The 22,793-nt window shown below is 40.3% G+C and overlaps 1 protein-coding gene across 2 annotated transcripts in view; it reads left to right on the top strand.

Moving 5' to 3' along the window:
• Positions 1-22,793, top strand: part of LOC119895745 (thyrotropin-releasing hormone-degrading ectoenzyme-like) — a 210,228-nt gene that overhangs the window by 181,338 nt on the left and 6,097 nt on the right. For both annotated transcript variants that reach the window (XM_038709043.1, XM_038709042.1), the window contains exons 14-19: positions 6,977-7,124; positions 7,294-7,397; positions 8,752-8,859; positions 15,740-15,907; positions 19,054-19,194; positions 19,309-19,390. In XM_038709043.1, the coding sequence (XP_038564971.1) occupies positions 6,977-7,124; positions 7,294-7,397; positions 8,752-8,859; positions 15,740-15,907; positions 19,054-19,194; positions 19,309-19,390 (751 nt within the window). The remainder of the gene's footprint in view (positions 1-6,976; positions 7,125-7,293; positions 7,398-8,751; positions 8,860-15,739; positions 15,908-19,053; positions 19,195-19,308; positions 19,391-22,793) is intronic.

The following is a 22,793-nucleotide window of genomic DNA, read 5'->3' as shown; positions in this document are numbered from 1 at the left end:
CCAGGTAGAACGAGGCTGGTTTGTCTCAGCCAGCAGCTGAGTTTTTAAGACTACAGACCAGTCTGTGCTCCAGACAGACAGCTTTCTATCTAGCTTGTTTTTAACATTTGGCTAATGCCAAGGTAGCATTAGCTGTGCTTGTATAAAACATACAGGATGAGATACTGAGGACAGAGATGATTAAATTAACCATTTCTACATGTTTAACATTACCTTACAGACAGGTGTATTGAAAAAGTATTGTGTTTTTACTTGCAAAGGTTTTATTGCACGTACTTACAGTAACGAGTGTAGCTGTCATCAGCTAACGTTACAGTAGTTTGGAGCTAACTTAACCGTCACCGTATTCCACCGCGACGGCGCAGCCTCTCGCTCTGCTGCTGCCGCTGTGTCTGTGTGTGTGTGTGTGTGTGTGTGTAGGAGCCGACAGAGAGCGGGCAGAGACTGCAGCCTGATGATTTTCTTACCCATTGCCTTTCAAATTAAATCAGATTTGACGCTCAAGACATAACGTTACATCATAGGACCCGCAAGTCTCGATAGCAGTATCAATAAGGTCAAACCTTATTGATTTTTGGGTTTTTAGAAATTTTGGAACCAGGTCCTTTTGGAACCGGGTCTCGATCCCTTAGTTAACACGCAGCTATAGCCAGAAAGAGCAGCAACTCTTCATCTGCCTCAAACAACACACTTTTCTCCTGTAGCTGTGATGATGATGATTATGATTGGATCCAGGCAACCAGCAGAGACACCAGGAAGTTACTAGTCCTAGGGCTCGTGTCCACCAAAGCATTTTTTACCAGCCGAAAACGGCAGCTGCTCTACTGAAAACGCCTTGCTGGGTGCGCTTTGGAGGCACAGCGTATTTTCAGCGTATGTAAAAATGTCACCACAAAGTAAGGTAGTTCTACTTCCTCTGGCCCTTGCTCTGCATGAAGAGAAGGCTGAAACATGTAGAACGAGGGGACGGACTCGCCGGATGTGGGTTCATGAGATTTTGCAGGCGAGAGAATACCTCAGCAAGGTGTGCTGTTTGTCCCGTCCCTCCTGCACTGTGATTGGACAGATTGGACAAAAAGTGACAGTGAGAGCACTAAGTTTTGCCCAAAAGTTGAACACCGGAAAAAACGCTCAGCGCCTAGTGTGGAATAGACGCTCAGAGCCTCATTACGCTGCTGGCGTTTTTACCAATTTGAAAATACGTGGCGCTCCCATTGCAATTAATTGAAAAAGATGCTGGCCTCAACAAAAAATGCTCTGGTGGACACAGGCCCCTAGTCAAGAAATTCAGTACAAAAAATATTTTTGTATGAATTAGACAAACAAGCTATGATGTTCAGTGGGCTTTAGATGTGCAAGTAGATGGATTTTGAACTTTGGACAGAGTCCAGCTAGCTGTTTCTATCTGTTTCCAGTGTTTATGCTAAGCTAAGCTAACCGGCTGCTGTACAGACATGACAGTGGAATCATTCGCATCCAACTCTCAGCAAGACAGCCAATTTCTTTTTAGGGTACTTCCCAAAATATCAGACCTATTATCATTCCTATTAAAGGCTGGAAGAATATTTGGTTCCAGATTTTTAGGGGTTAAAATTTCTGTATTTTGTTAGGGTTTTATTTGTCATTGTGTCAGGAATTTTCAGGATGTGCACTTTTTTAAGTTTTCAAGAGAGATTTGAAAGTTCTAGTTCCACTATTTTCAGGGCCCTTGGGATTTTGTAATTATAGTTTTCAGGGGCAGTAATTAGGTCTACAGTCTACAATCAATGCTTTACATTCAATGCATACAATCAATGCTTTACATTGATTGTAGATTGTAAACAATAGAAAAACATAAAAAAGAACAAGCTGAACATTGTACTTGCATGGTTTGTGTCATAGATCACTGGACTTCCAGGATGCTTGCCTCATTATTTTGTGGGGGGGAAATGAGAACATTTGCAAGGACAGAAACGAAAACAAATAAAAGGCAGAGATGAAAAGACCTCCACAGAAAACAATTAGACAGAAAAAACGCACTTGTTATTGTGACAATTGTTGCTTTGACGACAGATCACAAGTGTGACAATCCATGTCTGCAGGTTGAAAAATGGAAAACACTTACGGACAAATAAACAGACAAACAGATCAATGGCTGGATGCTGCTGCCATGGTGACCACTATCTCTCCCCTCTGTTTTTATGTTTAGTCCCATCACTTGTTCAAAGTAGTGTAAACAGGAAGTCTCTGCAAGATGGATGGATTATGGTAATGTCTCAGAGGCCAGGTGCATGATGGGAATGGAGATGAACGTCTGGCGGTTAGTCGGGTAGGATATGAGGCAGATTATGGAAATTTGAAGGTCTGGAATTTAGAGTTTCCTCGGCTCCTGAAAGACTTAGTGAGTCTTATCTGAAACAGATTAACTTTATGTGGAGGTCTGTTTCTATCTCAACCTGTCTGTCTGTCTCTGTAAATTAAAAAACAGTCCAAAAAACATTTTAGTAAAAGGACATTAAATCCCTTCACCTTCTTCTCTGTGCATCTGTCACTCACTTTGATTGACAGCTTTTCAGTAAAGGTCAGTGCTCGGCCTCAGCCGGTGTGAAGTCATAAAGGTCTCTGCAGTACTTTCTCATTGGTCACTTCACTCTTAAGTCTCTCTTAACATTAACAGTTAGAATAAAACCAATAAAACTAGCATCACCTCTCTGAGTTCACTTTCTGTCCTCGACTGCCTTCCTCATTAATATTCATGCATTGTGGGTGGGGCTGAAGGTCGATGCAGGAAGCAGGTGAGTGCATTGCTCCCCCCCCCCACCCCCCAAAATAAAACCATCATGAATGTTAATGAATGCACAAAGGAAGCTTGTTAATATTCATGAAGCGGTGGCAGTAACCTGGGCTGCTAAATAGCCTTGGTGGCATTTAGAGGCCAAGTTTTTCTTAGTGTGTTCATACTGTGGTTTATTCACCCACTCTCACATGCACACACACACACCTCTGAGACATATCCCAGAATGCACCTTAATAAAAAAGTTCAGAAAGAGAAAAACTAACATAAAGATGTAGTCGAAGTATGGTAGCTGGGATGTGCAAATCCTGTAAGTGAGTTTAATAAACTTGTTTGTTTTTTACCTGCATCAAAGCTTTAAACTAGACCTAGTGCATCCTGACACATTGACAAGATGCAGACTTTTTATTGAAAACAATGGGTGTGGTTGATTTGACGCATGTTATGGTGCCCAAAAGAAAAACTATGTCTCACAAATGACAAGTTAAATCAGAATCAGCTTTATTTGCCAGGTATGTGTACACATACGAGAAATTTGACCCTGTATTGTACAATGCTCACAATGTGCTTACTTATACAATAATACAGTAATAAAATCAAACACAGGCTACATTATAGAGAACACATATATGCACAATATTAACAAAACAGATCGATTGAGACAATAGTGCAATGAGCAAAGGATGGAGGAGTAAATTATTACCATTATTGTTATTAAGTACATGTCGGAGGTGGATGTGATATACAGGTGCATATACACATACATGCATACATGTACACAGTGTGATGAGTGCAAGGAATGCTGGAATAAATAAGTATTATGTGCAGTGTTATGTGCATGAGGTAGGTGGATTTTGTATACAGTATATACAATATGAACAGTGTGAACAACTCTGAAATAGAGAATGATGAATAAATAAATGATAAGTGGTAGCCAGTAAACAGGTGGCTGAATAGAGGCAGAGATTACTGGGTTATTGCACAGGAATTGTTCCTGACACTGTGTCAGAGTCAGCTGTTCATCAAAGTAATGGCTTGTGGGAAGAAACTGTTCCTGAGTCTGTTGGTTTTAGCGTATAGTGCTCTCTGGCGCCTACCAGAGGGGAGGAGCTGGAACAGGTTGTGTCCGGGGTGAGATGGATCTGCAGTGATGTTTCCTGACTCTGGAAATGTATAAGTCCTGAATGGAAGGCAGGTTGGCACCGGTGATCTTTTCTGCAGTCCTGACTGTCCGGTGTAGACTGCTCCAGTCCTTTTTGGTGGCAGATCCAAACCAGACAGTGATGGAGGTGCAGAGGACAGACTGGATGATGGCTGTGTAGAACTGGATCAGCAGCTCCTTAGGCAGGTTGAGCTTCCTGAGCTGGCACAAGAAGTACATCCTCTGCTGGGCCTTCTTGATGATGGTGTCAGTGTTGGGCTCCCACTTTAGGTCCTGGGATATAGTGGAACCCAGAAACCTGAAGGATTCCACCGCAGATAGAAGGCTGCTGAGTATGCAGAGTCGGGGGCTTCTACTGAAGTCCACGATCATCTCAGTTTTGAGCATGTTAAGCTCCGTCCCAGATGAGGCCGATGACCATGTCAATTTTATTTCTATAGCACATTTAAAAACAACAACAGTTGACCAAAGTGCTGAACAGGGTCAATGTCAAATACATAAATAACAAGTATAAAAATTACTACAACCAAAGTGAAACATCAGAAAACAGGTTAACGAAGGTTAAACGCTACTGCAAATAGGTGCGTCTTAAGCAGCGATTTAAACGCTTGCATGGGGAGGTTGTTCCATAGGATGGGGGCACCCAGTGCAAAGGCTCTTATTTTTAAGCTTTCATTTTGGGACATCCAGGAGCAGCTGATTTGTTGACCTCAGTGTTCTTACTGGAGAATGGTGGCATAAGAGATCAGCTAGATAAGGTGGCACCAGACCATTTAAGGCCTTTAAAAACAAGCAATAAAATCTTAAAATCTATCCTATAACGGACAGGTAGCCAGTGGAGGGAGGCCAAGGCGTTATGTGTTCACGCTTTTTTGATTTTGTTAAAAGGCAAGCAGCTGCGTTTTGGACTAACTGGAGGCGATTTAAAGATTTCTGATTTAGACCCATGTATAATGAATTACAATAACCCAGCCGAGCAGTAATAAAAGCATGGATGACTTTTTCAAGGTCTTTGGGAGGAAGATAGGCCTTTATTTTAGCTAGAAGTCTTAACTGGAAGAAGCTGGTCTTGACGACTGCACTGATTTGCTTATTGAACGTGAATGACATGTCAAAAATAACACCAAGATGTTTAATAGAGGATCGATTTTGGGAGGCTAAAGGGCCCAAAGTGCCAAGAGGGTCACCCAGTACGTCTAAACGTCCACACGTGATGATCTGTTTTATTTTCATTCAGAGTGAGGAAGTTTAACTCCATCCAGGTTTTTACCTCCTTCAAGCAGTCTAACAATGGTTGCACAGATTCTTTGGTTATGGATTTCATAAGCAAGTAGATTTGGACATCATCAGCAAAACAGTGATAGGAGATATTATGTTTCTGGAAAATTGAACCCAGTGGGAGCATATACAGTGAGAAGAGGATAGGGCCCAAAATAGAGCCTTGAGGGACCCCGCAGGTGAGAGGAGCAGCTGACAATGAGTGTTCAGCTAAATGAACAGAGAAGCTCCTATCAGTCAGGTATGACTGAAACCATTTCAAGGCAATACCTTTGATACCTACACAGTGTTCAAGGCGAGATAAAAGGATAGTGTGATCCACAGTGTCAAAGGCGGCAGTAAGGTCAAGAAGCGCCAGAACAGCAGAATTGCCTGAGTCCACCATTAAATCAGCGAACTTCAGGAGTTTGACAGATGGGTCACCTGAGATGCAGTCACTGGTGTAGAGGGAGAAGAGCAGTGGGGAGAGCACACACCCCTGGGGGGAGCCAGTGCTAATAGTCCGGGTGCTGGATGTTCCCCAGCCTCACCTGCTGATTCCTGTCAGTCAGGAAGTTTGTGATCCACTGACAGGTGGAGGCTGGCACAGTGATCTGGGTGAGTTTTGGTGCCAAGGATGTCCGGGATAATGGTCTTGGAACGCCGAGCTGAAGTCCATGAACAGGATCCTTGCATCTGTCCCTGGAGAGTCGAGGTGTTGCAGGATGTAATGCAGTCCCAAGTTGACTGCATCATCCACTGACCTGTTAGCCCTGTAGGCAAACTGCAGGGCCAGCAAAGGGGCCTGTAATGTCCTTCAGGTGGGCTAACACCAGAGTTTCAAAGCACTTCATGACTACCAATGTCAGGTCGACCTGGCCTGTAGTCATTTAATCTAGATTCTTCTAGGGCTTCTCAAACCTACAGTAGAAACCATTCAGCTCGTCAGCCAGTCGTTGAGTACCAGCAGAGTTGGGGGATGGTCTCCTGTAGTTAGTAAGTGTCCACAGGCCTCTCCATACTGACGCAGGGTCGCTGGTTGTGAAGCTGTTTTCTAGCTTTAGTACAACTGACTTCATGACTCTTCTCTACTTGTGCTACTGTGAGTAAACACTACATTTTAGCATTTATCATAATTAGTATTTACCATTACATGTGTTCACTAGGAATGAAACGGTATGAAAATTTCATATCACGATTATTATGACCAAAATTATCACGGTTATCAGTATTATCAAGGTATTGTAAAAATGTGCGGAAAAAGATTAAAATGTACTGATGCACACAATGAAACCATTTCAACAAGTTTTTTATTGAAAACTACAAAAACACTTGCCATTTTGTTTGCATAAAAAATAAAATAACAGCAAATAGATTTTGTAAACATATGAAAATCATCAGTGTGCATTATCAAGATTTATATTTTATATTATATAGGTAATACAATGACCCCGTGGACAGTCTGTAGAAGAGCCCAACAACTCAAAGTCTGGATTTAGTTTTAAATTTGTGGTTTACTAGGGGTGACCTGTACTAACTGCACTATCACCAATAAAGAGAAAAAATGCCAAAAATGAAAATTGTTGTTGAAAAGTTGAAACTGGCATGGTTTGTAAGGTTTTGAACTGAATCGATTATATATGTTGTTGTTTCATTATTTAATTGTTTTTCACCTTTAACCAGTAGAAGTTTATTTTCTGTTGCGTGGTACGAAGTTTGTTAGATTGTTTCAAAATTGACTGTCCTTTTTCCCTGCTCCCTCCGTCTCTCACTCTCTCTCTCAGGGCTGGGTACATCCCACAGGGTGTTCCTTTGCAGCTGATTGGCTATCTGCCGGAGGAGACGTCCTTCCTGCCATGGCACGCTGCCAGCCGATCGCTCTACCAGCTGGACAAACTGCTAGACCGCACAGAAGAATACAGCCTGTTCAGTGTAAATGCACAATCAATCAATTACTATCCCATTCAGTCAGTCAATCAATTAATCAATCAGTCAGCAATCGCTCCATGTTAGTAGAATAAACTGTCTCTTCAGCTCTGACAGCTAGGTGTCAATTATTGTTTAACGGCATGTGTGTGTGTCTGTTCATGTGTGTTACCAGGACTATGTGCTGAAGCAGGTGGCATCACGGTATCATCAGATGGGTTGGCCAACAAACGGCCCCGGCAATGAGGGCAATGTCCTGCAGGCGTCCTACCAGACTGAGTATGCAACACGTGTACATACGTGGACAATGCCAAAGACCCTTTGGCATAAGTTTGTAACGCACTGAAGGAGGTTCCGTAGCGTCATTTATGAATGCTAAAACCAGGTGAAGGATATAAATAACAGAAAAGTCAGTGTAAGTAGGTGGTTAGGGTGGACAGGTAAGCCAGAAACTGGACTTTCACCATGGATGCTGCGGTTCGTTTCCCATGTGAACCAAAAATACAATATTTTTTTTAGTTATGTAGGTTGCGGCAGATTAGACTAACACAGGTTATGCTTCTGCAAATGTGAAACTTGTTAGAGCTGCAACAGACACACCAATCCACGCTATTCCCTTAAGTCCACTGCTGGCACTGTTAAAAATGACTTTCCTTTATGGATCTCCAAACTCATAAAGTTCTTCTTTTTACTCTTCAATGTCATTTTCATGAAGACTTTCTGACATATGGGGCAGGACGCGTAGTCTTACATGGTATTATTGGCAGTGTTGGGAGTAATGCATTATGAAAGTAACAAAATTACAGTAACATATTGCTTTTTGCTGTAACGCAGTAATATTATATATATATTACAAAAAACAATCGGTAATATTATACCCGTTACAATTTCAGTAACATACGTTACAATGGTGAAATTAAGTGGTGTTTTTTTTTTTTTAATAATTCACCAACATCAAGAAACATTTCGGCACCAGAAAAACAAATCCATGAGTAAAAGAGTAACCTGATTTCCTGTTGCGGGAATCCGATTGTCGAGATTGTTGGCAGGATTCAAACTCGAGGAGCTCGGCTCCTCTTAACAAGACGGTAGCTCCCCTGATGGATCATGTGTGAATAAATTTCTATAGGCAATATGTGTTTGTGCTTTAATGAATTACTTTCATGATCAGAAGCTGCCATTCATCCTGACCGATCCTGTTGGAGTGTCAGGAGATTTAAATAATCCTTGACTTTCTGCTGCTGTACCTCGTGCGTAAATGCGCACAGCGTCTTTCTTACTGGGGAGATGATTCATCTTATCCCCCCCTCCCCCCGCTAGGCACATCTTTGGCTTACTATCAGAATTATGTGGCCAATAAATAAGTAAACGCAAAAGTAGTGTAAAGCATTACAATTCAGAGACAGTAATATTGTAATATAACTAATTACTCTCAAAATACAGTAACTAGTAATCTATAATGTATCAACACTGATTATTGGGGTGTCAATTATGCTAGTTATGCGCAGAAAGCGTTCATCTTGTTGTCTGTCGTGGCACACTCGTACGAAAAATGTAAGAGAAAGTTAAGATACGAATACGAAAATGTTCTTGCACGAGGACCAATGTTTTCCTCATCTCTGTCTCTCTTCAGGGAGTTACAGAGGGAGCTCATCATGTTAGCTTGTAGCTTCGGGAACAAACAGTGCCACCGTCAGGCCGTCGCCTACATCTCCGACTGGATCTCCAGCAACAAGAACAGGTACAAATACACACATACACTCATACTGTATACATACACAGTGACTGACTGGGTCCATTTAACTTTTGGGCTGTTGGACTGTTGGAGCCACAGGTGGCTTTAGGAATGTGTATAAAATATGAAAGACAACTAAAGTGTAGCTCTACCACTGGATCACCTGTCAAATGTAACGTATTATTCCAAATTTGAGTATTTAAGTATCTTCATATTTGGAGTCGAGTCAACCATGTCTGACACCTAGTCAGTTTACCGTGTACAATTTCACACAACCTATAAAGGCAAAAAAATTATCCATTTTATTCTGCTTTTCATTCTTTTCTTTCCTGCCTTTGTCTATCTCTATTTCTTTCTCATGCGCTATTGGCTCACTCGTTTCCTCTGGGTCCTTAACGAGATCTGCAAAATTTGATTTCAAGCACTAAATTAAATAGAAACAGATGCTGGTGTTCTCTAAAGGACAGCAGGGAGCGGATGATAAGAGGCCTGCTTAAATTAAAAGACACTAAATTAAACACTGTTTGAGATACCATCCAGCAGATTTTATGAATGGATTCTTGGAGAAGAAGCTCTGAGAAGGAGCAGTAGCAGGCCACGTCCTCGCTAATGTCAGATACATTATATGCCATTTTCAGAAAGTCCAGCTTCCACAACAATATCGTTCTGGAGTCACAACCTTTATGCCCAAGTTAAGTTGTAATTTACAAAGCAAGCAACAAGAGGGCAGTTCACATGACAATCATATGGCAGCATTTTAGGAAAGCAACATTTTTCCATCGTCACTATAAAACAAGTGTGGCCTTTTTATGTATGAGAACCAATTTGGAATTGCTTCATCTTCAATAATGCGAAAAGTACCGGATACGTCCACTTTCATGCAGGATTAATCTCTCCAGGGGTAATTTTTTAATATTTCATGCTCTATTCAATTATTTTAATCCCATCTGGAGATCACATGTATGTGGTTTTAATCCCCGTGGCCGAGTATTAATTACAGATCCGCTTTTTATCAGAATGCTACAATAATTTAAGTCTTATTGGGAGATAGCTCACCTGACCGGGCTTCATAAATTACCTGACTGTGAAAAAAAGACAAATTTAACAGTTATGTAATTTTCAGTACATTCATTCTGTGCTTTTGCAGTCGTGTATGAAACTACAGTCACAGTGAACAGTGACACCAAAAGATATAAGCCTTTGAAATGAATGAGTCAAACAGCAGACCTGCGTCACACCTGCGTCTCCTGCATGAAAATGGTGTTAGGAACCACCTGCTGTAATGTGAGTCCGGCTAAAATCCTGTCCAGAACAATGAGTGTAATTACCACAAAGCGCAGTTAATATTTTAACGCCTACGTCTCCCAGGATTATTAATCATGTCCCACTGGGGTTGTATTGTAAATGAACCATCTAAATAGGTCAAAATAGCAAAATTATGTTGGCTGTGGCTGCAGCCAATGATAGATTAACCTTGTAGGGGGTCCTGGCACAACAATGGACTGCTGTTCCCGCATTAACACCCCTGTTTCTTTCACTGTCTGTGGATTGTGTTCAGTATTTCTATGCTGGAATACTACTTTGATGTCAGCTTGCTGTGTGTTGATTTGATTAAGCACAAATTAATGGAACAGATAAGCATAATACTGAACTAATGGAGGTCTTAAAACTAGAGTTTTAGCCATGCTAGTGCCGTGTCACTAGGGATAGCCTGTTGGTTGATCGGTCAGTCCACCACTTTAGTCCACATTGAAATATCTCAACAACTTTAAGACGGATTGGTTTTCCAACACTTTGGTTTATGACCACATAACTGCAACAACTGCTAATTAGCTAATTTTAGCAGATAGTGAACAAGGTCAACATTATACCTGCTTAACATCAGCAGTTTGGCATAATCATTGTTAGCATGTTAGCTTGCTGAAGGCAGCGTTTAGCCCTTTCACACTACTGTTGAAAGTTAATACACGGTCTGTGACTCCCTCTCCTTCGTGAAAGTCCTCTACATGCCCTTACACCACCCCAACCTCCACACTTTTTGTATTGTTACATATAGGGGACACTACTTCCTGCGTTGGTAATGAGTGTTGGCATTGGACGTAAATTGTCCAATACAGTATGAATGGTTTTTTTTTCAGTGGATATAGGGCCCAACTTCAAAAGTCCAATATTTTGAACCCAATCCAGAACATACCCATGGAAAACCAGCATGTATATATTCATAAGTCTTATCTAAAAGGGACCAAAGGTCCAAAAATGCAGTCGATCCAAAGAGACTCAAACAGACATTAACACTGGCAATGGTCATTTTCACTGTCTTCACCCTAGAGTTTCCACCTCAAACACTGATGATGATTTTACACAGAGCATTGCAGGATAACAATATTGCAGGCTAAACTATAAAACTGATGGAAACAGAAGAGGGTGGTGGAAAACGCTCTCAGCTCAGCAGGAGAGATGCTCCATCAGCTAGGGTTTTATTACTGAACTATGACCAGGAAGCACAGTTTTTATTTCTCTTGCTGAGTGTAAATGTTCTCACATCACAGATGATGATCAAAGGCATTAAGGTAAAAAAAACGAGGATTGACATGTAAGCTGTTAGTTTAGAGTGGGGCGGCTGCCCTGCAGGTCCACTGAACTGTACAGTTTCTGGGCAGAGGCTGTGATTAATGTATTCCTCGTTATCATAACAAATATTAATAATTTTGTGAATTCAATAAAACCAAAGAATATCTAAAAGAGGGCAGAGTATACTCCATCAGAACTGTTTGTCAGGAGTTCAAATGGCTTTGGAAACGTTTCCTCCACAACTCTCCTACCTTAGATCTGGGGGGTCTGTGTCTATCCACAATTTTGCGAAACTGCAAAATCTGACATTCACAGACACTCCAGGATGTGACTGGTCAGCTGTGCAGAAAGTGAAAGTGAAAGTAAGCTGAGTTTGAGCTCCCTCTCTGTGACGGCTGGCTTTTCTTTCTGTGTGGTTGTCAGTTAACGACTGTAAACTTTTGACTTCTGACGTGATTGGACAAACCATTTCTTCTCTAGGATAACCGGGCCCTTAGACTTAATTCAATTTGGGCCCTGCTCATTTTTTTCCCTCTTGCATGTTTTGGAATCATAATCTTAGGAAGGCAGCCTGTCACTCAAATCTCCTACTTAAATATTTTATCAACATGTGACATGTAAATATATAATTATCAATCAAGGCCCCAAGTTTCACTATGAGCGCGTAAAGTTTTTCATGGAGCTTAATTAGAAACTATTCTTGTCTATAAAATTTATGATTGAGGTCTGTGTTGTAAAATATGTTTGGCCAGTTTCTTTCGGTACCTGAGGACCTACACAGCTGAGAGGACAGCTGGTTCTGAGCCGTAACAGAGGTCGAAGTTGGTGTGGATTGAAAGTATAGGCACTTCAGAAGCACGTCTTCTTTAGTCAGGCTTTAATTACTTGACCGAGTTGCTGGGTCGGGTAGTTTAAATGTTTTATCACTCCAGCGGAGTGATTTTTAAAATTCAGAGTGACATTAAGACTGCAGAGTCAGACAGACAGAGCAGATGGGAGAGAGACATGTTTACTGTCAGAATGGGAGTTTGGTGCAAAGGAAGAGTTGAGTGGGAGGGAGAGATATTTCAGGAGAAAGATAGAGCTTTAGGACATAAAACATCCTCTACAGACTATTAAAACACACACATACACACACAGTGTGTTAGTTAATGGGATCAGAGCCATCTGGAGGTTTTCAGAGACTCTGTTCCTCTATTTTATATTCTGCAGAGAAAAACTCTACATTATTACTGTTATTTTCATTTGGAATAACAGCAGTGGCTGCAGAAGTACAAGTGATAAATAGTAATAATAGCTGTACACTAAATAGTTGGGCCTGCCCCCTAATAGTCGACTAAACCGTTGATGAGAGGAGTCTTAGTCGACCAACTTTTCATTAGTTTGTTAGTTGCAAGAAAAATAACAAACTCTGTTCGGGAGCTGCACCTTAGACCTTTGAGAGGACAGGAGAGGCTTGAAGCGGGAGAGGAGCGAGTTTGTAACAAGTTAAAAAGTAATTTCATACATCATCATCCAAATCTGCAAGTATTTGTTCTTGTTATGTTGGATTTTATTTTGAAACAAGACTTACTGCTTTGAAATAAATTAACAAAATGTTCAGTCTCCTTGCTGGTTGTTCCGACACATTCAAAATCAATACTGTTTGTCGCTAACAGGCGGCTCGCTGCGTGCCCCGTGTAAAATGTATATATTACAATTTTGTATTTCTCTGTAATGAATGATTTTCTGCCCCCAAAATACATATTTTAACAATTAAATCACATCAGAAATGTGTAACGACTAGTCGACTAATGGCTTGAACTTAGACCACTAGTCCACTAGGAAAATCATAGTAAAGTAAAGTGTAGCTTTTGCAGTAGTCTCAGTAGTACTTAATGTTTTACATGATAAATAACCTGGTGGTAGCTTAGACAACGTGTTATCTAGTGAAACACACTCACATTCATAAATACACACACTTGAGTACACTGTGTTTGGCAGCTGTCGTCTGAGAAGGACTTAAGCCACTGTCAGCAGTAATGTGGAAGTTAGCCTCTGTGTGTGTGTGTGTGTGTGTGTGTGTGTGTTTTGCAGCTTGCTCTTAAGTGGAGCATCTCTAAAATGATTTCCCAGGTCGGTGAATGATGTAATTGTCCCCGCATCACTCACTCTGCACTCTCACAGAACACACACACACACACACACAGCGTTCAGTATATAATTTTTGCTGCCAGCTGAGCTCACTGCATTGTGATGAAAGTTTTTGGTTTTGGTTTGCTGACAATTTGGGTCAAGTACGTACACAGACACACACATACATTATAGTGTGAAGGTAATGTGTAACTTTGCTATACTGATGATTCAGGCCAGTAACCAGCTGGGGCATAGAGAGTGTGTGTGTCAGTGTTGTACTTTTCGTGTATAAAAACACCCAACAACAGAAACGGTAGTTACCTGTAGTAACTCCAAGACTATGAGTAGTTGCTCCTGTTGCTCATCCTGCACAAGCTCTGCCTCCAATAAACTGAGGCAGTTTGTGTTTAACCAGAATTAAATTCACATTTTGTATGATTGTCTCTACTTGTATTACACTGTAAAACAAGAACGGGGAGGAAAAAATAATAATATGTTCTGTATGATTGTGAGACAGTCAGATGATCAGGCAGGTTTTAAGAGTAAAAAAACAAAGGTTATGGGTGTATTATTTCATTTCAATTATTGCAACACAGTGTTCATTTACAAACCCACTCCCTGCTCAATTTATTGTAGTTGTATATAGTTAAGGTTTTCCAGTGTGATGGAGTATTATTAGTAAGATTATGGATGTGCTCACTTTCAGTTTTACACCAAAGTTAATATATTTCAATTTAAGCTTGTTTACAACATGTTGAATCATCTGACCACTCGTGTGTGTGTGTGTGTGTGTGTGTGTGTGTGTGTGTGTGTGTGTGTGACCACACTTTTATTTTAGTGATTCTCTGCATTTAGTTTAACGGGGACAATGTTATCAGAACTGGCTATGAAACTTAAAACCATAGTTTTAAAATAAGTTTCAGTGGTCCAAAATAGACTGAAATGGCTTAAGGTTAAGTAGTTTGAGTTTATATGGGCATTGCTCCTACGTCTAACCCACAGGTCTTATGCACATTCATGCAAAGTCAAAAGAGTCGAAAACCAGAAAACCTCTGGTTGTTCTGACTTGGATGTATTCCAAAATGGTTGGCTACACAAAGCTGAGCATGGTCTCATCCCAGGGCGTCAAATACAGACAAATATACAAAATATGACGCCCTGAGATGAGAACACGTTGGATAGCTTTGTAGTCACTCCGGATTTACAGCCTAAATGAGCCATGTTATGTATTTGGAGCAGTTCCTTAACAAGTGAAACCAGATACAAACGAGCACCAGACAACAACTGTGTATGGCTTTCAGTTTATCTGAATCAATCATATTTGTATTAATATTGGACTTTATTTAGATGTGACTGCCACATATAAAGGTTTACTTATGTAGGCACTGGATTGTTGACTTTTTCACCAAGTGGGAGATATTGTTGCTGCCCTCTGAATTCCAGGCTGATAGGAATGTTTTTTTCCGGCTCAGCTGCTCGGAAAAACAATATTTGACATCAACACGGCATGAGCCCAGCCACCATGTGTTCGTTTACAAGGTCAGGTCAAGTACTTACTCAGGTACCACGTCTGGAACCAGTTTGCCAAGCAAGCCCAGCGGTAGGGTCCCAAATCTTGGCTCAGTATCTAAGAACACCCATCTGTTATTAGATAATCTCATTAATAAATCTGACCAGATTATGATTTATGAGGTTTAAGGTTTAAGATTATGATTTAACAGGTTGACTTCAAACATGGCGCATATCAAGGACTTGTAAGACAGAAGTAATATTGTCAGTACTTACTGCTGTACTTCTTCAAACTCCAAAAGTATTCCAACGTAATATATTCAGAAGTGCACATGCCAGTTAGCATTACTGAGACTTGTCAGGGTCCCAATTGGTGGGAAAGTGCCTTTAAATTTGTCTTGTCTCTGCATTTTATGACCAGAGGAGTCCACAGGAGAAGCGAAGGGATTTTTTAATGGAGCTCCCTAATGAAATCTGAATTTCTCGCTTAGTGTCCAGAGAGAGTCCTGGTTAATCCTGTGGATGTGTCTTATCAGGGTTTTTAGTTTTATTACTTTCCTGGTCGACTCTCACATTCACATCCTGGCTCTGCTGCTTTTACTGCACAAACGCACACTTTGATTTTGCTGTATTGGAAATGTCTTGTGGCAGATTGGCTCGGTGTGATGGCTAGATTTTGTGTCCTTTGTAGGATTCCTCCCAACATCAGAGACATAGTTTACTGCACTGGGGTCAGTCTGATGGACGAGGACGTGTGGGAGTTCATCTGGATGAAGTTTCACTCGACCAACGCCGTTTCAGAGAAGAAGATCCTGCTGGAGGCTCTGACATGCTCAGACAACATCTTCCTCCTCAACAGGTACAAATGACACTGCTGTTTGTGTTTGCGTGTGTCAGGTTTGATGGTTTAATCTTGCAACAAAAGATAAATATGTATAAATGATGTATAAGACAGCTTGTTTGAACAATTGCTTGCTTTAAAAGCAAGTTAGAGCTCATTGTTTTCCTGTCCGGACCTGCAACTTTACTTTCTTCACCAGCTAGCCTCTAAGTGTGGCCCCATCCACACTACTCAGTTTTTGTTTAAAAAGAGTTTTAAAACAAATACGATCTCCGTCCACACAAGCATTTTAGCTACGTATCAGAGTTGATCTGCCTCTACATGATAACGACTGCTAACGCACATCTAGTAGCTGTTCACATACGCTGGGCATGCGTGTTCCCAGTTTAAACATGAAGCAGATGGTCTATTCCGTAGTTACAGAAGATTTGGCGAAAGAATAAATAAATGCAGACAAAGAATCATACCAAATTTTTTTGCACGGATCAAAAACAAGCTGGGACTGTTACTGAATGTAACACAGGAGTTTAAAGCGACTGTGGCGGCGGAAAACAGACTGGGAGTCGTCGCAAAGTAAACGGCAACATACACAGTGTTATTTGCACAGTACAAATATTTGAATAAAAATACCAAGTCAAAAACTCCCGTCAGTAGCATCTTGTTTCTGCCAAAGGTGAGCGCCGGCGTCATCGTTTCTGAAGTCCTTCATTTTAATCCGTCCGCACTAAAACGAAAACGGGGTCGGCAGCGTTTGGTAACTTCTCCGTTTTAGGTCTTCATTTTCGCGGTTTTAGTCTGGAAGGGAGGTGCAAACACAGCAAAAGGTCTCATTTTAAAACGAAAACGCAGTAGTGTGGATGGGGCCTGAGTCCGGCTGCTGCCAGCTGGTGCTGGGTGGGTAGTGTTTATCAGAGCTTATTTGTTTGCTGAAACCAGCTGCCTGGTGCTGCTGGAAACCAGATTAATGAGAGCAGTGAGACTGAACCAAAACAGTAAAGTTGCAGGCTGTAAAATTAAAGCAATACATTGATAGACAGTAAAACACTCTGTAGAGCTGCGGGGAACTGCAGAGTTTGGTGATAATTCTCTGCAGGTCTGCCAATGCAAACAACCGACTTTCGTTTTGGACCCACTGTTAATATAAAAAGATGAATGGGTGCAAACAAGTATATCATGAGCCTTATTGTTTGCTTATGTCTGCTTAAGTTAGATTTTCTGACAGCGGAGTTTTCAGCAGATGACTCCCAAATCTCTAATGTTGAGTCCTCAAATGTTTAAATGTAAGAAAGAGGGTGACTGCTTTTAACTTGTTACAGTATGATATTAACAAAACTTTGACCAAAGATCTAAGTTGACTGAAAGGTAACTGTGATGTTTTTTTTTAACTGCAGCAAGTTATTATTATTTTCGTGGTGCACTCTTATCGAAACAAACAGCAAATTAAATGAAAGATGTAGTGAAAAATTGCCAGAGGCGGTACATGTACATAAATCTGGCCTTGTATGTGTGTGTGTATGTGTGTGTTAAGAGAAGTGTTTTGTCTGGAGCTAACTGCCACTATCTTTCATTGAGGAAAATAAAAAATCTCACACATACTCAAAACTGTACAGTGAGACAGATTGGTGTGTGTGTGTCAGGTATTGATTTTCCAGCCACAGTAAACTGTTCTGCAATCAGAGAGGTAGTACTGCAGCTATCTCACACACACACACACACACACTGAAGCACACAAGAAATCAAAAACCACAGCACACAAACACACTGATTGGTCACACAGGAAATGGTTTCAACTCTGAGGGATTGTGGGAAAAAAGAGAAAATTGATTTGGGGGTTTAATGAAAAGACAGTAGCTACAAACATCCAGCAAACACACACACACACACACACACAAACACACACCAGAGGAGGGACAGGAAAATACTGAGAAATGGAAACAAGTAAAGGAAGGTGAAAGTAAACACAATGTTGTAAGATGTATGAACATCAGCTTTTTCTCTCTTGCACAGTCTTAAAAAACACTTGGATTAATGTGTTTACACGTCCAAATTATCACTGTTCTACAACCCATACTCCAGGTTTCTGTAAATCCATGAATTTCTTCAAACTATGACAAACGGGGAGTAATCAGATTACTGTAGCTGTTGTGTCGTGTCACCATTTCAGAGGAGTGATTTATGATTTGACAGAAGCACCCTCAAGGTACAAAATGTAAATTTCCATCTGGCAACGTGACCTTTTCTGCTTGTTTTACATAAGCAGATACACAGCCTGTGTTTGTGTGTTTGGCAGCTTAATACTATGGCTTTCTGATGACAAGAGAGAAACACATCTGACAGTTAAAAATATTTTTTTATTGCCACCCACTTCCCCACCCCCCTTGCATTCAGAAGAATCCAGTTTACGTCTCTGTTCATTTAAACTCAGCCAACAGCTAGTAATTATCAATCTAATGTGTGTTAATGTTTGGACTAATATTTAATTTACATTTGTGGTTAACTGTTGGGCTAAAATATTACCCAAAAGCTAAGATTAGCATTGTAAAATTTGTTAACATGCAAATGTTTATATATTTATGTATATGTTTATTTATATTTATATATCATTTTAACATATGCAAAATACTAAAATTCATGCTAAATCATGCTATGGTCCACAGGCTAATTTTCTAGCATGCTATGAAACATTAGCATTATAATATTTTACACAGACACTACAAAGATCACACTTCTACTCTGCTAGTTTAAGTGAACGTGTGACTCACTGGTCAATACTTTTGCATGTACAGTTTATACAATAATGAAATTCATGCTAACATAAAATCTACATGCTAATGTTTTAATATGTTAGTAAGCATGTTGCGGTTTATTACAATGCTTGAACATTTCAAGATATGCAAGCAAGCTGTTTTAGCATGCCACAAAACATTAGCATACTAACAATTTACATGAACATGAGCAGTAGCATGATATTTGTTACCATGCTAGCTTAAGTAAAGTTTTTTTAAATATGAAGCATTTGATGACCACGTGATAGCACACACAGGAATACTCCATTGTACAGATTTACAGCTAATGGCTGTTTTTTTTACTCTGTAATTACCTCTGTAACCTCTGTAATTACTCAACATGGTTACTGAACTTGGCTGTATTTCTGTGTCTCCCAGGTTACTGAACCTTTCTTTGACCTCTGACCTGGTTCCAGAGCAGGATGTGATTGATGTCATCATCCACGTGGGCAGAAACCCGCAGGGTCGAAACCTTGCCTGGAAATACTTCAGGGAAAAGTGGGACATCCTCAATGCACGGTGAGGGACTGAGAGAGTCGGACCATGTGGAGGATCTGTACATGTTGCACTCTAAGTGAACAAAATACTTGCTGAACTGAAATACTAACTGTCTCTCTCGCTGTCTCTGTTCAGTTATGGTGAAGCGTTGTTCATGAACTCAAAGCTCATCAGTGGAGTCACAGAGTTCCTGAACACTGACAGAGAACTCAATGAGGTAAATACACAAACACACATACACATTATTGAGGTCCTGAAGGAACTCTGTGGGGCAGGTTTACAGGTAAATGCGGCCAATTTCCACCCTCTGCCAAACCTTAACTCTAACAGGCTTCAAAGATACAATGGTAAGATAAGGGAATTTCATGTATGTGACAGCTAAACTACCCCTTCTTAGTTGTTTGAATGCATAAATTACCAACATTAGCAATATCTCGATCTAGTTACCTTATGAACACAATGAATACATCTTGTGTCTGCCTCTCATCTGTGCCGATAGGAGTTCAAGATCATTTGACACAATGATATCCTTTTATTAACAAACGTGGAAAACATCACATCCTGCTCCAGGCAGTGTAAGCTTCAGTGGTTAAAAAAAAAAACACCAGACAATTTTGTTGTTCAGTATAGTCACACTTGTATAACAAGGCTGTCCTTACAAGAAAAATGACAGCATGACTCATTTCAGAAAATGCCCAGTGAGGACATACATTCATGTTGAAAAATTGAAAAGAAAAGGAGGGAATACTGTGACATTTTCATAGAGCCACCAAGTCCTCATAGGGTGAAATTAACAGTGGATGGATGAACATACCTGTTTCCTACTGACACTCAAAATTGGTTGAGTGTTCCCTAAAGTTAAGCAAGTAGTAATCATTTTAACCATGACAATGAAGGTTCCCTTAGTAATTTTAACCCAAACCACGATGTGTCCCTAACCTTAACCAAAGCCACGTTTCGACCAAAAGTACCTGGGATCTCTTTTCAAGGAACAAAAAGGTTCCTTCAGCCCACTGTTGTGTGCGTTTCCACTGTGGTCTAAAGACCTGTGAAGATTAGGCAAATTAACCAGCTGACCCAGGCTGTAGGCCTGCACACCGTACAAAGTGATGCACAGGCATCATTATTTGTACCCATTATCCATGAGCAATATTTATAAATAAGCATCAGATTTGATTGGAATATAATGAAAAACTGCAGGCTTTGTTTGACCATTAAAACCATTTTTGTGTGAGAGTATAAGCGAGAGACACACAATGAAGTTCGTAAAAAATTTAATAACAAACCTGATAAAGCCATCACGTTCATGAAATAACTCCAGCACAGAGAAAGAAACACAAAAATAAAACTGCGACAGTTTGGAAGGTTATTAAAACATTTCCAGCCGACAAGAGCTGCAGATCAGCTGCAGGACAGGTCTGTGTCTGCCTGAGCATCAGAGGAATGGGATTTTTAACGAGCTTTATTACCTGCTGTAATCAGCTGTTCCACTTGTTTTGGAAAAGATGAGACTTCAACTCTGTGTAGAAACTTCCTGACTGATGAAAACTTAAAACAACAACTCTGCACCCTGTACTATCACTGTAAACACACGCTGGCTGCTGTTTCCGAGCAATAAATTTAATACTGACGTAGCCTAAATCTCAGACGGAGATCGGCGAGACTTTGGTCAAAGGTGGAAAAGCGAGGAGCACAGCAGTCGTAGAAGAAGAGCCGACATGCTCGATTTAAAGCCAGTAGCCTCTACTCGCCCATTCAGAAATTCACTGCAAGGCAAGCCCCACCCCCACAAAGTACCAGTACTTTCGGAAAGTACTACCACCCAAGCAGGGACTTTTAGGGGGGTAAAATAAAGACCCTAAAACTAAATTTAGACACTGGTCCCTTCGGTGGAAACGCAGTGAGTGCCTCCAAAGGTTCCCAGTTCCGGTATAGTTCCTTTGGTCAAAAGGCAGCTCAAGTTGTTATTGTGCCTAAACAAACCTCAACCATAGTGTCAGTGTCATAAAATCACTCATTTCAGGAAATGCCCAATGACAAATGTTAATGGCCAGACCAGTAGATGGCAGTCAGTGTGTCCACAGTTTGGAGAGGCAGAGAGATGTACTGGCACAGAAGCTTAGCATTGCACTGCTGTGGACAGGCTCAGCAGCAAAACATATTTTAGCCACCTACGAGAAGGCTCACTGGAAAAAAAATCAGTATCAATTCAAGTGTACGATATATTTAGAATATTTTAACCTTCCATCAGACAGCAATTTTCTTTATACAGTATGCAGCCAAATTGCATATATGCGTAGGAAAACAGAAGTTCAGAAGGTTGAGAAAGGAACTAGATGTCTGATTGGAAGGTAAGCGTGCAAAAATCCTGAACTATCACTTTAATAATGTAATTTGGTGGACGATCCGTGATCATTATATCACTACTTTGTGTCCAAACTGATTCTGTTTGATTAGTAAAACATCTACTTGTTTCTCAAAGAACTATAAAAATCATAATTTATGAAATTATTACTACAAAGCCTAATAAACTCCTATGCTGTCAACTTTTAACTGAACAATGGTCCCCTCTTACATAGGTTCTCCACCACCACAGACCTTTTAATTGCTCATATCCACAAATCTCTGTGATGTTTACGATAAGAAAGTCAGCAATCAGCATTAATATTAATGTTGGTATCATATATGCTAGCAGGACTGAAAATAGCATGTTTTCTGTCTGCCTGCTTGGCTTTTAGAGGCTAGGATGTTAACTGCAGAAACTCAAGTACTTCTGATTAATCATGGCATTAATAATTTCTCCAGAAATACCTAACATCATAGGAATAATCATGTTGTTGATTATTCAAAGAGAACAGAGCAGCAATCCTGTTAATTGTTACTGTTACTGTAATTTATTCCACATCTACTGCACATATTTATATATTTTATTTAATAGAGTGGTTTTCATGAAACTTGAGAATGCTTTTCCAAAAGGAGGAAGTAGAAATCAGAAATAAAATGAAAGAAAGTAAGAAATCAAACACTACAGAGAAGTGACAGAAAAAAATGTTGTTTTGAATCCGACTTTCTTGTTTTTAATATGAATGCTTTTTGAAGCAGTTTTGTTTAAGATCTCTACTACTCCTATTTATGTGGTAACAAAAAACACCCTCAGCGTGGGCTGTGAAGACTGAACAGAATCACTAGGAATTAATACGGGACCCCAGAATACAAAAACTCAAATGACAAGAATGAGGGGCCTTTTTATTTTATCTTCTAGAAAATGTTTTATGAAAAAAGTAAAAACGAGTCTGCTTCCACCCACTAAGCAAATTTAAAAAATGTGTCTTGGGAGTTAAAAAATAAAAACTGAATTGTAGGGTAGAGGAGAAGAAAATAGGGAGAGAAAGAGGGAACAGATAGAGGAGTGGAAAGTAAAGGAGAGCAGAGGAGTGCAGAGTTAACGATATGAACTACATTAAAGTGAGTTGAAGGGATGGATTTTCTCCTGCGCTCCAGTGAATCTGTCAAACCCTGAACAACGCTAAGTTTCCTCTTCAGTCCTTAACTTTGAAAAAAAAATAAAAATCAAGTTTGTCCTCCTTCCTTCAACAAAGTTTCTCTTTCAACAAAAAAGT

The sequence above is a fragment of the Micropterus salmoides genome, unplaced genomic scaffold (genome assembly GCF_014851395.1).
Source record: "Micropterus salmoides isolate LMB-PRFRI ecotype aquatic unplaced genomic scaffold, ASM1485139v1 Ms_hic_scaffold_9, whole genome shotgun sequence".
In the NCBI taxonomy this organism is placed as follows: Eukaryota; Metazoa; Chordata; class Actinopteri; order Centrarchiformes; family Centrarchidae; genus Micropterus; species Micropterus salmoides.
This window is presented reverse-complemented; position numbering and strand designations above follow the sequence as displayed.